This window comes from Syngnathus floridae, unplaced genomic scaffold, assembly GCF_059516105.1.
Source record: "Syngnathus floridae isolate MCC-2025c unplaced genomic scaffold, RoL_Sflo_1.0 HiC_scaffold_63, whole genome shotgun sequence".
In the NCBI taxonomy this organism is placed as follows: Eukaryota; Metazoa; Chordata; class Actinopteri; order Syngnathiformes; family Syngnathidae; genus Syngnathus; species Syngnathus floridae.
Window position 1 is genome coordinate 135836 of NW_028284092.1, and position 14521 is coordinate 150356.

Here is a 14521-nt window from a genome sequence, read left to right on the forward strand (position 1 = left end):
TTAACTCTGCCCACGTCCATTGACGTCTTGTCTGCGTCACGTGACCACGACGTAGCGACGTCATATAGTAACCGCTGTTTTGATCAGTAGACTTAGTTATTATGCGTTGACATAATGGCGCACTGGTTAGCATGGCCACCTCTTAAGCATGATGTTGCGGGTTCGACGCCTGATCAATGTTAGCATGGAGTGAGCTGAAGTGCATGGCGCTGAAGATTTGAATCTTTGAAATGCGCTGAGGTCTGACATATCAGGCAGAATGGTTTGCCATCACGTTCAACAAAAAATAGAAACTTTCCCACTCTGATTAAAACGTCCTGTGTTCATCTACGTATTTTGGTTTTGCTGTGCATCTTTTCCCTGCCATTTCGAGAGCCCAATTGACACTCATAGTTTAAAGAAATGTGTTTGCCCATCCTACTTTGTGGAATTTCACCACATGCGCTTATGACCAAAATACCAAATTGAACTCAAGTGAAGCCAACACGCACAACCCCCCCCCCCCCCCCCCCCCACACACACACACACACAAATGTTGATATGAACATAAAAGAGCCGCATGCGGTTCGGGAGTTGCGGCTTGGCCAAACCTGTACTATACAACTTTATTTGTATAAAATTTTCACAACAGCTGTCACACAAACAAAGCGGGAAAAACCGAAGACGTGCGTGTTCCGCCCACGCTGGATTTATTTGCACCTTTGAAAAGACACCGTATTGCCGCAGATGTGGCAAAGAGTACTTTTGGGCATCTGAGACGGAAGGATGTCCAAAGCATCATGTCACCTGCTCTGGTAGGCATGGTGGTGGGACGTTGAGGTCAACCGCTTTGGGGTTGGCTGAATCTTTGATCGCAGGATGCCACACACTTGAAGACAGAAGCAGAAAAGCAGAGCTAAATGCAAAATGTACTCACCGGTGACTCCAATTTTTTTCCCCCCTGAAGAATCAGCTGGACGGGTGGCCCCGGCTGGCCAGTGGGACTCTTGTTATTCTGACCCTTTTTAGTGCGCGTTTGGGGCAACAACCGTTTTTTGTGGCGCTCTCTTCTGGTTCAAAAGTGCCCTGCATGTGAATTTGCTTTTCCTGCCTTCTGATTGGATGAGCGCCGGTGTGACGCGGTGCCTCTGTCACCGTGGCGGGGGGTATACGTTGGCATCGGAGCGTCTGCCAACGTCTGAGACCGGCTGGCAGTGTATCGGAGGTGTCGAGTGCGGTGCCGCTGGAGCTCACTCACCAGCTGGTGTTAGGGCCACAGAATGAAGGCCAAGGAGAAGAATAGAAAGAGAAACAGAAACTTCTCCTCCAATTGTTTGATTTGTCTCTTCTGAGCTTCGATGAATTCTTTCAGCTCTTTGTTCCTCTAGGACGGACAAATGGAAAGTGGCATTCAAAAGCCAGTAAGCGTGCAAGTAAGTGCCGGGCTGGCTTTGGGCCCTTACCTGTTGCGCGCTGTGCAGCAGATCCATTCTCTCTTGGAGGATGCAAGCGTCGCGCTCCCTCAACTCGCACATCAGGGCTCGCTTCCATTGGTCCACGGCGCTCCTAAGCTCTTCTCTCTGATCCGCCGTCAGCACGTCATTCACGCCAGCGTGGCTGGCTTTTTCGCCGTCCGTGGCGGGGCAGTCCCGCTGCGGTAGCGCCTCGTACAACATGGCCTCCAGCTCCAGGATCCTCTGGGCCGCAATCCTCGTCCATCAGTGGTCCGGCGGGAGATTTGAGGGAGGCTTACCTTATGAGCCTGGTCCATGGAACACTTCCTGAAGTCCAACTCTTCATCCAGGTAGCCCTTCTGCTTGCAGAACATAGAAGAGCCCAAAGGCACAGCGTCAACAAGCTTCTTTCAGCGCAAAGCCTTCCAAAAGTCACATTTGAGCCGCCGAGTCTCGTGGAGTGCGAACATAAGGAGTTCGACATACACTTACGGCGTTATAGCCCAGGATGTCCAGCTTCTTCATCAGATCACTGATGACGATGTCCGGGGGAAAGGCGCAAGGAGCAATGTAAGGTGTTCTGGGACCTCGGGTTAAGGTTAGGGTTGCGAGGGACGCCTTACGTACGCTCACGCCCTCGGCCTCGCAGTAGATCTGCAAAGGGCTGAGGCCGTCTGGGAAACGGACTTGCAGAAACTTCAAGACGGGGGAGCGCCACTCCCTCTCCTGAAAGGCAGAGGCATGCATCCGTCCGTCCGTCCGTCCGTCCGTCACATCTCTGGCCTCAACACGCTTGTGCGAGTCTTCCCACCTCCAGCTCCAGGATGCGGAACTCAAGCAGTTCGTTTTGGTCTCGGATATCCTGGATGTGCTCTTTCAGACGCGCTTCTTCCGCCTCCATCCGCCTGACCTGAAAAGACAGTCAGACCTCATCTGCGGGGCTTCCCGACGGGTGTGACGCCAAGCGACTCCGCCCAGCGCCTTTCTTTCCGTCACCTTTTCGGCCAACTGCTGATTGCTCTGACGCAGCAGCTGCTTCTCCTCCACCCACTTGACATTCTAGAAGAGACAAACGCGTGGACAGCTTTGGAATGTTGTGTCATTTTCATCCACAAATTCTTTGGTTGACTGGAAAATGACATTTGCTTTTCTCCGCATTTTCCCAGCCACATTCGGGGGGGGGGGGTTGGTCCAGTAATGCCAGACGAATGAGTGACTGAAGAATGTAGCTATTTTGTCTGAGAAAAAGGTGTGCTCATTGATGAGCTTACCTGTCCTTGTTGCTTCAGCGCTGACTCCAGATCTGCTACTCTGCTTTGATAGTGACCCATTTCTACCATCAGCTTTTCTCTGGTCTGAAAGGAGGAGGAGGGAGGCTCCTCCTCCTCCTTTCAGACCAGAGAACACCCGAGGCTGGGTGAGAACGGGGAGGCTGCGACCCGGCCGGGGGTTGCGGGAAGGGGCGCCACCTTGATCTCCTTCTCGGCGTCGTAGTCCCCTTCGCTGGTCTGGGCTAGCAGAGCGTAGGCTCGTTGCAGCGCTTGATATTCTTGCGTCAGCTGGCGGTAGCGAAGCTCCGCCTCTTCATGCACACACCAATGCAACACAGCACTAGTACCAGAATCAGTCAGACCGGCGACAAAGCACCCGCGACGCAAAGACGAGTCCGATTCCAGGCTGAAGAGGAATGTTTGGTGCCAATACGCTGGCAGAAATGGCGGGCTACCTCTTCGGGTTCCGTGTCGGGGGTTCTGTCGGTGTGAAAAGACAAGGACGATCCGTCCGAGTCCACCAACACGTCTTCGTCGTAGCCGTAAAATGTTTCGATGACCTGCGGGCGCGGAAGCAAACATCTCTCTGAACAAACTGAAGCGACACCTCACGATGAATCGACGAGAGGAACGATAGCGAGAAAAAGGCCATTTCATCTTGCGCAACACCAAGCAGCCGCAAACAAACAGACTCACCTTGCAGGACCTCACGCTTTGTTCCTCCTCAGAGATTCTCGACGTCGGTATCGTAGCAGCAAATCTCTCTCCTGTCGACACAAATAATCCGCCTTTGAGATTCTTTGGATGCAAAGGGAACGAACGGCTCCGGCGCAGAAACAAACGCGACTCACAATGACATTTCTGACATGAGCTCCTGTCTCCAGAGCCTGAAAAACACGTCACCGGCGATGATTGGAGGGACGCTCGTCTTTTCCAAAAGTGACAACTACAGGGTGTGTCAGGGTTTTCCAGATTATCTTTATCGTATCATTATGTTGCTTTGACTTTGACTGCAACCTGTAATAAATAATATTATTTATCCCTTATTTATCCCCATCGCTTATCCCTTCCTACACAAAGTCGTAAAACACCCCTTGCTATGTTTTGACTAGAGGTCAAGGGCTTCCTCTATTCAATCCACTCTTACACCCACCCTGTTTCTCTTAATTAAAATGCTCGTGCAGGAGCCGAGAGTCAGACTTCATTCGTACAACGGATGGACTCTCCACCTGCAGGTGTCCAAAAGAACTTACTTGTCTCCCGTGTGGTTCTTGCAAAATAAGTTGGAGCGAGCGCAACTCTAACAGGGTGCATTTTGCCACTAGCTGCCTACGGACAATGATGTCGCGCTCGCGGCTCATGGTTGACGGGCTGAGCAGCCGGGCAAGTCCGTCGTTTTCAGCGCACAGCGAGTGGCAAAGGCGCTGACAAAACGGGAGCTTTGAGCTGCTGAAAACGGCAAAACAAGTCTAAAGCGTGTTCAAACGCGTGCGCACAATGCTCCTGCTTGAAAGGTCGGAATTTAAGGGGGCCAATTTTTTGGATGGCGGCCGCCGGCCAAGCTTTGGACGGAAAAGATTTCCTGGCGACAGCGAGCGAGCGTGGCGCTGCCGTACGTGCACCGAGTCGCCTGCCTGAAGACCTTGGACAAGTCGTCGATGATGTGCCGCTGCTCCACAACTTGAAGGAACTCCATTTCACCGTCCTGCTGGCCGCAACCGCGGTCCAGGTCATTGAGCGAACTAGGCCTTCTCTGTGGAACACAAATGCAGTGGACTCTGTTGGCACGCCGCCGTTGTCCGCGTCGACTTACCAAGCTTGCCATCTCCTCGTTCTCCTGGGTGACAAAGCGCACTTTGTTTTCAAGGCGACACAGCACCAGCGAGAGTTCTTCATTCTTCCTGCTCAGGCGTTTGTTTTTGTACAGGAGTGGCAGAAACTGGCTTTCTGTTTCTCTCAGTCGCTTTAGCTGCAAGCATGAAGTGCGGGATGTGAAAGACGCACAACACGCGGGCCAGAACGTATCCATTCCTTTTGCATCGGTTTGAACGGAATCGTGGCTTTGGCTCCCAATAAAAGACATCTACCAGGCAACCGACTCGACGCGCCGCTCAACTAATAAGCAAGCGCAATGGGTGCCTCGCTGGATGGCGCGCATCAAACGTAGCGCAAACCTTCAAGCGTGCCGTCAATAAATTACCAGTTCATTGCGCTCTTCAGAAAGCAGGGCGTTTCGATCCTCCAGGTTCCTGATGACTGCGCTGAGCTCAGCGATTTTCAGATGAAACCGTCGCGTGTCCCGATCCTCCTGAGACTGAAAACGCCCCGCAACACACACACACAAGCACTCGTTCAAAGTTCAAAACTGTTTTTGTGCTACCTTCCTCCAGCAACGAACTAAGTCATGCGTACTGCAAGTGTGTGATGAGGTGGCTTACGCAATGAAGAGGATTGCTAGTAGCGGCGTTGACCCCACTTCCAGGGTAGTTTAGGCCCGCCCTTTGGGAATCCCTCAGGGCAGCGATCTGCTGCTCGGCAGCCTGAGTCTGCAGCTGAAGGCGGTGGACGTGGCCGGCCCCAGGGCTTCATCCAAAACACTAACCGCTCTGTCTTTCAGCTTGATCTCATCCGTCTGGATGTACAAACGGGGAGCGCTCAGGCAGGCGGGCAAACTCATTTGCCAGAATTGTGACAAAAACAAAGAGAGCAACCGGCCAATTTTTTTTCTTGAATCGACTGGAACACCTTTGCTGTGACAAAAGCGAAGCGAGCAACCGGACATTTTCTTCTTGTGAAATAGAATAGAATAGAATGCCTTAGGTGTCATTGCACTGCAGGTATACAACGAAATTGGGAACATAGCCACGCACCGCGCATCTGATCAGTCCTACCAGTCGGCGGATCTCCCTCTCGCAGTCTCTCTTGGTTCGGCTCAGCTCCTCCCGATGCTGGTGATGAGCCGATCGGAGCTCGGCCGCTCGGGACTGCCAGGCCTGCTGGGCCGCTGCCAGGGCTTCTTCCGCGCTCCTGGTGGAGGCGACACCGCTCGGTCTCCCGACACCGCCGCGTCTCCTCCACCTCCGCCAGCAAAGCGCCCCCCCTCCTCACCTGAGCAGACATTGCGCCACACCGGGCCGTTGAGACCGCAACGGAGCGCCGCGACGCTTACTGGGGACAAGCTACACAATACGGTAGCGGCCGCATCGAAGCCCGACGTGGCGTGCGGATAGTCAGACACGGATAGAGCGGATCACCTTGTCCATGGAGCCGTCCCTCAGGCTGAGGACCAAGGCATTCAGTCGCTGGATCTCTCCATCTTTGATTTTGATCACTCTCATCAGCTCCATTTCATGCTGCCGCAGTAATGTCTCCCTGGTAATGGCTAACTCTTTCTGCTTCTCCTCATGGAGTTTGCTTTTGAGTTCCGTCATGGCGGCGGTGGCACGGTGGTGCTCCGCCCGCAGGTCCTGACTTCTCTCTCTCTCCAGACAGCTGACCTGACATGACTTAGACTTAGACTTAGACAAACTTTATTGTCATCTTGTCTGCACATGGTGCATACAAAACGAAATTCCGTTGCATACGTCTTACAACAAAGTAGTGATATTGCAGTTGAATAGAAGTAACATATCCTATGAAAATATATATATATACATATACTATATATATATATATATATATATATATATATATATATATATATATATATTAAAAATAAGTATAAAGTGCAGCAGTGATAATTATGCAATAGTGCAAGTAGGCAAAACAGTATTCAAGAGTGTGCAGAGGAATGCTAAACCATGTATTAAACTTCTATTTAAAGGGTTTATACAAGTTCAGTAAAGTTGGTAGTGCGAGATAGTGCAAGATAGAGGTCCGTAGTGTCATAAAGTACAGTTCTGTGAATGTGTGATGCAGAGTTCAGTTTAGAGCTCAACAGTTCTAGTGTTCAACAGTCTGATGACAGCAGGGAAAAAGCTGTTGCAGAACCTGGTGGACCTGCAGCGGATGCTGCAAACCTCTTCCCAGAGGGCAGCAGGGAGAACAGTCCATGGTGGGGGTGTGATGGGTCATTGATGATGTTACGGGCACGGGACATGCAGCGCTGAGATGAAATGTCCTGAATGGAGGGAAGAGGAGCCCCTATGATCCTCTCTGCTGTCCTCACCACTCTCCTCACGTTCTTCCAATCGGAGGCGGTGCAGCCTCCACACCACACAGAGAGACAGCTTGTCAGAATGCTCTCTATGGTGCTCCTGTAGAACGTCCTCATGATGGGTGGGGGCAGGTGGGCTCTCCTCATCCTCCGCTGTAAGTACAAGCGCTTCTGTGCCCTCTTGACCAGTGCCGTAGTGTTCATAGTCCAGGTGAGGTCTTCTGTGATGTGGACCCCCAGGAATTTGGTGGTGCTGACCACCTCCACAGCTGAGCTGTTGATGATCAGTGGAGCGTGGTGAGGCTGTTTTTTCCTGAAGTCGACGATGATCTCCTTCATCTTCTCCTCATTCAGGATCAGGGTGTTTTCTCTGCACCAGCCCACCAGCTGCTCCACCTCCTCTCTGTAGTCCAGGTCGTTGTTGTCTCTGATGAGCCCCACCACCGTTGTGTCGTCTGCTGACTTCACGATGTGATTGGTGGTGAACCTGAGGACGCAGTCGTGTGTCATCAGGGTGAACAGCAGGGGGCTCAGGACGCAGCCCTGAAGGGAGCCTGTGCTGAGGGTGATGACATCAGAGGTGTTCTGTCCGACCCGGACTGACTGAGGTCTGTTGCTGAGGAAGTCTAGCAGCCAGTTGCGAAGGGGGGTGTTGAAGCCCAGGTGTTCCAATTTTCCTACCAGATGCTGTGGGATGATGGTGTCAAACGCTGAGCTGAAGTCCAGGAACAGCCTCCGCACATGGGTGTTCTTCTCCTCCAGGTGAGCCAGGCTCAGGTGAAGAACGGAGGAGATGGCGTCCTGAGTGGAGCGGTTTTGCCGGTCGGCAAACTGGAACGGGTCAAATAATAGGGGGAGTCTGGAAACGATGTGACCTTTAAGCAGCCTTTCGAAGCACTTCATCATAACCGGAGTCAGTGCAACAGGCCGGTAATCATTAAATGAGGTGATTTGAGGTTTCTTCGGCACCGGAATGATGGAGGCAGTCTTAAAGCACGCCGGCACTGTGGCTTGGCCCAGCGAGGTGTTAAAAATGTCTGTGATGACCCCAGCCAGATGACTTACACATTCCCTGAACACACGCCCAGGAATGTTGTCGGGGCCAGGGGCCTTACAGGGGTTGACTCTCCTCAGGGTCTTCAACACATCGGCGGAGTCAAGGCAGAGTACCTCCTCTTCCTGATGGGGGACAGTTTTAACTGCTGGAGTGCCGTTTAGTGCCTCGAACCTCCCAAAGAAGTTATTTAGACCATTTAGAAAGTCAGCATCAACTACACCCACCGGGGGGGGGGGGGGAGAGTGAGTTGTAGTCTGTAATCGCCCGTATGCCTTGCCACATACTCCTGATGTTTTTGACGTCGTGGAAACGATCCTGAAATTTTCGACTGCGGTCTCGCTTCGCTATCCTGATGGCACGGTTCAAGTTGGCTCTCGCTGTCCTCAGTGTCTCCTTGTCGCCAGACTTGAAGGCAGAGTTCCGCGCTCGTAGCGTTTGACGTACCTCCTCAGTCATCCAGGGTCGTTGGTTGCCCCGGGTGATGATATTCTTAGTGGTGCTGACGTCCTCGGTGCATTTGTTGATGTAGGCTGACACAGTCATGGCACACGCATGTCTAATCTACATCGGGAAAACTGGGAGGGAGGGAGGGAGGGAGGCAGGCAGGGAGGCAGGCAGGGAGGCAGGCAGTGTCTGTCTGTTGAGGTTTTCACCTTGTTCTTCTCCTGCTGAAGTTCTAACTGGACGTCCATCAGTTTGGTTCTCAGCTCGTCATTGGCGGCCTGAAGGGCGTCCGTTCGCTCCGCCTTGGCCCGCCCTGCCGGAGCTCGTTTGGACATCTCTTACTCGAGTCTCGCCCGGTCGTCAGTCAGAGATCACAACATTTGTACCTGGAGAGCACAAACGCAGCGCTGTTTTCCACTGGCTTCGAACTCAACTTCAATCGGTACCGTAACTTACAACATCATAAACATAGAACTAGCTTGACTTATTCATTGAATAAATGCATTTGGTTCTTCAAAACTGCATCACGCAACATAGCGTGACCGAGACGGCCGTTATCCACCTGCGTGAAGTTATTTGGTGAAATGAATGAGATGTTTAAGACACCATCGTTCTGTCTCTATGTAGATGAAGGGAAATAATCGATTGCTGAAGGTCCAAAGGTGTTGTGATAAACAAATAAACATATTAGTGATTAGTGACATATTTGTGATAAACATATTAGGCAGGATAATCACATATGTTAACGTGACTGCCCACACTGTATTTATTTATGGTTATTTGTTAAATCGAGTACTGTTAGACATGAAATAGGAAGTGTTTAACATAAATGGAAGACGAAAGGGGTACTCACCATTGTAGCTCCTGCTGGTCAATGATACGAGCCTCTTCTTGCAGTGGAAAACATACAGCCAACAAACACCGTGGAACCTAAAGGAATGAAATTAAACATTAACATTTAGCCTCAACCAACATTCACAGATACAACGCAACGCAAACTACACAAACGTAAATCTTTTTAAACACAATGAGTTGTACTTACCGTGTACGCTCTAGACGGTCCACTTGCAAGCAGAAAATAAAGATATTTCTGTTGATAATCGTCGTGTTTGTATCCGGTGTCTCGCTCAAGGCCATTGCGCCCACAGATTTGAATTTTGGCGAGAGTTCAGCCTATTGACGTCATTTCCGCGGTGTAATACCCGCATATCTGAAACGGCAAAGTTAAGAGTAGAGTTAAATAAAGTTTTTAGTCAACGCAATAATTTACAACCGTTGACCAGTCGAAATAATCGTCGAAATTTGGCGTCTGTGGCTGGAAGCAGACGCCGAGTTCGACATTCCTCCCAAACGCCACACTCCCTCGCTTTTCAGGGCTAAAAAAAAACAGTTGTAATTACCTTGTACGCTCTAGACGGTCAAGTTGCAAGCTGAAAACAAAAATATTTGCCTTGTTAGTCATCGTGTTACTAACCGCTGTGTCTTGTTTGCCAGAATTGCCGCTTTCCTACTTCCTGTTGCAAGCCACGCCCACGGATTATAATTTTGCCGTGAGTTCCGCCTATTGACGTCATGTCCGCGTCACATGACTGCGACGTAATATTATCTAAAACTGTTTGTGCGGTATTGTGTTGTTCTGTGCGGTATTGTGTTATTCTGTGCGGCGTCGTGTTGTTCTGTGCGGCGTCGTGTTGTTCAGTGCGACGTCGTGTTGTTCAGTGCGGCATGGTGTTGTTCAGTAAGGCATGGTGTTGTTCAGTGCGGCATGGTGTTGTTCAGTGCGGCATAATGTTGTTCAGTGCGGCATGGTGTTGTTCAGTGCAGGATGGTGTTGTTCAGTGCGGCATGGTGTTGTTCAATGCAGGATCGTGTTGTTCAGTGCAGCATAATGTTGTTCAGTGCAGCATGGTGTTGTTCAGTGCGGCATGGTGTTGTTCAATGCGGCATGGTGTTGTTCACTGCGGGATGGTGTTGTTCAATGCGGGATCGTGTTGTTCAGTGCGGCATAATGTTGTTCAGTGCGGCATGGTGTTGTTCAGTGCGGCATGGTGTTGTTCAGTGCGACATAATGTTGTTTAGTGCGGCATAATGTTGTTCAGTGCGGCATAATGTTGTTCAGTGCGGCATGGTGTTGTTCAGTGCGGCATGGTGTTGTTCAGTGCGGCATGGTGTTGTTCAGTGCAGGATGGTGTTGTTCAGTGCGGCATGGTGTTGTTCAATGCGGCATGGTGTTGTTCAGTGCGGGATGGTGTTGTTCATTGCGGCATGGTGTTGTTCAGTGCGGCATGGTGTTGTTCAGTGCGGCATGGTGTTGTTCAGTGCGGCATGGTGTTGTTCAGTGCGGCATAATGTTGTTCAGTGCGGCATGGTGTTGTTCAGTGCAGGATGGTGTTGTTCAGTGCGGCATGGTGTTGTTCAATGCAGGATCGTGTTGTTCAGTGCAGCATAATGTTGTTCAGTGCAGCATGGTGTTGTTCAGTGCGGCATGGTGTTGTTCAATGCGGCATGGTGTTGTTCACTGCGGGATGGTGTTGTTCAATGCGGGATCGTGTTGTTCAGTGCGGCATAATGTTGTTCAGTGCGGCATGGTGTTGTTCAGTGTGGCATGCTGTTGTTCAGTGCGACATAATGTTGTTTAGTGCGGCATAATGTTGTTCAGTGCGGCATAATGTTGTTCAGTGCGGCATGGTGTTGTTCAGTGCGGCATGGTGTTGTTCAGTGCGGCATGGTGTTGTTCAGTGCAGGATGGTGTTGTTCAGTGCGGCATGGTGTTGTTCAATGCGGCATGGTGTTGTTCAGTGCGGGATGGTGTTGTTCAGTGCAGGATGGTGTTGTTCAGTGCGGCATGGTGTTGTTCAATGCGTCAGTGCGGCATAATGTTGTTCAGTGCGGCATGGTGTTGTTCAGTGCGGCATGGTGTTGTTCAGTGCGGCATGGTGTTGTTCAGTGCAGGATGGTGTTGTTCAGTGCGGCATGGTGTTGTTCAATGCGGCATGGTGTTGTTCAGTGCGGGATGGTGTTGTTCAGTGCAGGATGGTGTTGTTCAGTGCGGCATGGTGTTGTTCAGTGCGGAATGGTGCTGTTCAGTGCGGCATGGTGTTGTTCAGTGCGGCATGGTGTTGTTCAGTGCAGGATGGTGTTGTTCAATGCGGGATCGTGTTGTTCAGTGCGGCATGGTGTTTTTCAGTGCGGCATGGTGTTGTTCAGTGCGGCATAATGTTGTTCAGTGCGGCATGGTGTTGTTCAGTGCGGCATGGTGTTGTCCAGTGCGCCATAATGTTGTTCAGTGCGGCATGGTGTTGTTCAGTGCGGGATGGTGTTGTTCAGTGCGGCATGGTGTTGTTCAATGCGGCATGGTGTTGTTCAGTGCGGGATGGTGTTGTTCAGTGCGGGATGGTGTTGTTCAGTGCGGCATGGTGTTGTTCAATGCGGCATGGTGTTGTTCAGTGCGGGATGGTGTTGTTCAGTGCGGCATGGTGTTGTTCAGTGCGGCATGGTGTTGTTCAGTGCGGCATGGTGTTGTTCAGTGCGGCATGGTGTTGTTCAGTGCGGCATGGTGTTGTTCAGTGCGGCATGGTGTTGTTCAGTGCAGCATGGTGTTGTTCAGTGCGGCATGGTGTTGTTCAATGCGGCATGGTGTTGTTCAGTGCGGGATGGTGTTGTTCAATGCGGGATCGTGTTGTTCAGTGCGGGGTGGTGTTGTTCAGTGCAGGATGGTGTTGTTCAGTGCAGGATGGTGTTGTTCAGTGCGGCATGGTGTTGTTCAATGCAGGATCGTGTTGTTCAGTGCAGCATAATGTTGTTCAGTGCAGCATGGTGTTGTTCAGTGCGGCATGGTATTGTTCAATGCGGCATGGTGTTGTTCAGTGCGGGATGGTGTTGTTCAGTGCGGCATGGTGTTTTTCAGTGCGGCATAATGTTGTTCAGTGCAGCATGGTGTTGTTCAGTGCGGCATGGTGTTGTTCAGTGCGACATAATGTTGTTCAGTGCGGCATAATGTTGTTCAGTGCGGCATGGTGTTGTTCAGTGCGGCATGGTGTTGTTCAGTGCGGCATGGTGTTGTTCAGTGCGGCATGGTGTTGTTCAGTGCAGGATGGTGTTGTTCAGTGCAGGATGGTGTTGTTCAATGCGGCATGGTGTTGTTCAGTGCGGGATGGTGTTGTTCAGTGCAGGATGGTGTTGTTCAGTGGGCATGGTGTTGTTCAGTGCGGAATGGTGTTGTTCAGTGCGGCATGGTGTTGTTGAGTGCGGCATGGTGTTGTTCAGTGCAGGATGGTGTTGTTCAATGCGGGATGGTGTTGTTCAGTGCGGGATGGTGTTGTTCAGTGCAGGATGGTGTTGTTCAGTGCGGCATGGTGTTGTTCAATGCGGCATGGTGTTGTTCAGTGCAGGATGGTGTTGTTCAGTGCGGCATGGTGTTGTTCAATGCGGCATGGTGTTGTTCAATGCGGCATGGTGTTGTTCAGTGCGGCATGGTGTTGTTCAGTGCGGCATGGTGTTGTTCAGTGCAGCGTAATGTTGTTCAGTGCGGCATGGTGTTGTTCAGTGCGGAATGGTGTTGTTCAGTGCGGGATGGTGTTGTTCAGTGCGGCATGGTGTTGTTCAGTGCGGCATGGTGTTGTTCAGTGCGGCATGGTGTTGTTCAGTGCGGGATGGTGTTGTTCATTGCGGCATGGTGTTGTTCAGTGCGGCATGGTGTTGTTCAGTGCGGCATGGTGTTGTTCAGTGCGGCATAATGTTGTTCAGTGCGGCATAATGTTGTTCAGTGCGGCATGGTGTTGTTCAGTGCGGGATGGTGTTGTTCAGTGCAGGATGGTGTTGTTCAGTGCGGCATGGTGTTGTTCAATGCGGTATCGTGTTGTTCAGTGCGGCATGGTGTTGTTCAGTGCGGCATGGTGTTGTTCAGTGCGGCATGGTGTTGCTCAGTGCGGCATGGTGTTGTTCAGTGCGGCATAATGTTGTTCAGTGCGGCATAATGTTGTTCAGTGCGGCATAATGTTGTTCAGTGCGGCATAATGTAGTTCAGTGCGGCATAATGTTGTTCAGTGCGGCATAATGTTGTTCAGTGCGGGATGGTGTTGTTCATTGCGGCATGGTGTTGTTCAGTGCGGCATGGTGTTGTTCAGTGCGGCATGGTGTTGTTCAGTGCGGGATGGTGTTGATCAGTGCAGGATGGTGTTGTTCAGTGCGGCATGGTGTTGTTCAATGCGGCATGGTGTTGTTCAGTTCGGGATGGTGTTGTTCAGTGCGGCATGGTGTTGTTCAGTGCGGCATAATGTTTTTCAGTGCGGCATGGTGTTGTTCAGTGCGGCATGGTGTTGTTCAGTGCAGCATAATGTTGTTCAGTGCGGCATGGTGTTGTTCAGTGCGGAATGGTGTTGTTCAGTGCGGCATGGTGTTGTTCAGTGCGGCATGGTGTTGTTCAGTGCGGCATGGTGTTGTTCAGTGAGGCATGGTGTTGTTCAGTGCGGGATGGTGTTCAATGCGGGATCGTGTTGTTCAGTGCGGCATGGTGTTGTTCAGTGCGGCATGGTGTTGTTCAGTGCGGCATGGTGTTGTTCAGTGCAGCATGGTGTTGTTCATTTCGGCATAATGTTGTTCAGTGCGGCATAATGTTGTTTAGTGCGGCATGGTGTTGTTCAGTGCGGGATGGTGTTGTTCAGTGCGTTATAATGTTGTTCAGTGCGGCATGGTGTTGTTCAGTGCGGCATGGTGTTGTTCAGTGCGGCATGGTGTTGTTCAGTGCGGCATAATGTTGTTCAGTGCGGCATAATGTTGTTCAGTGCGGCATGGTGTTCAGTGCGGGATGGTGTTGTTCAGTGCGGGATGGTGTTGTTCAGTGCGGCATGGTGTTCAATGCGGAATGGTGTTGTTCAGTGCAGGATGGTGTTTTTCAGTGCGGCATGGTGTTGTTCAGTGCGGCATAATGTTGTTCAGTGCGGCATGGTGTTGTTCAGTGCGGCATGGTGTTGTTCAGTGCGGCATGGTGTTGTTCAGTGCGGCATGGTGTTGTTCAGTGCGGCATAGTGTTGTTCAGTGCGGCATGGTGTTGTTCAGTGCGGCATGGTGTTGTTCAGTGCGGCATAATGTTCAGTGCGGCATAATGTTGTTCAGTGCGGCATGGTGTTGTTCAGTGCGGGATGGTGTTGTTCAGTGCAGG

The 14521-nt window shown here is 51.2% G+C and overlaps 1 protein-coding gene and 1 long non-coding RNA gene across 2 annotated transcripts; both read right to left on the minus strand.

Annotated features, from left to right (window-relative positions):
* Positions 1–1865: 1865 nt before the first annotated feature.
* Positions 1866–2848, minus strand: LOC148378138 (janus kinase and microtubule-interacting protein 3-like). The gene is made up of 4 exons (XM_088367998.1): positions 2705–2848; positions 2430–2492; positions 2245–2343; positions 1866–2159 (listed from the first exon to the last, which is right to left on the minus strand). The coding sequence occupies exons 1-4, from the start codon at positions 2771–2773 to the stop codon at positions 1866–1868; spliced, it is 525 nt and encodes a 174-aa protein (XP_088224124.1). The 5' UTR covers positions 2774–2848.
* Positions 2849–3126: 278 nt separating this feature from the next.
* On the minus strand, positions 3127–3618 carry LOC148378139 (uncharacterized). The gene is made up of 3 exons (XR_015856158.1): positions 3556–3618; positions 3401–3471; positions 3127–3264 (listed from the first exon to the last, which is right to left on the minus strand). It is a non-coding gene; the product is annotated as an uncharacterized LOC148378139 (long non-coding RNA).
* Between the last annotated feature and the right edge of the window lie 10903 nt (positions 3619–14521).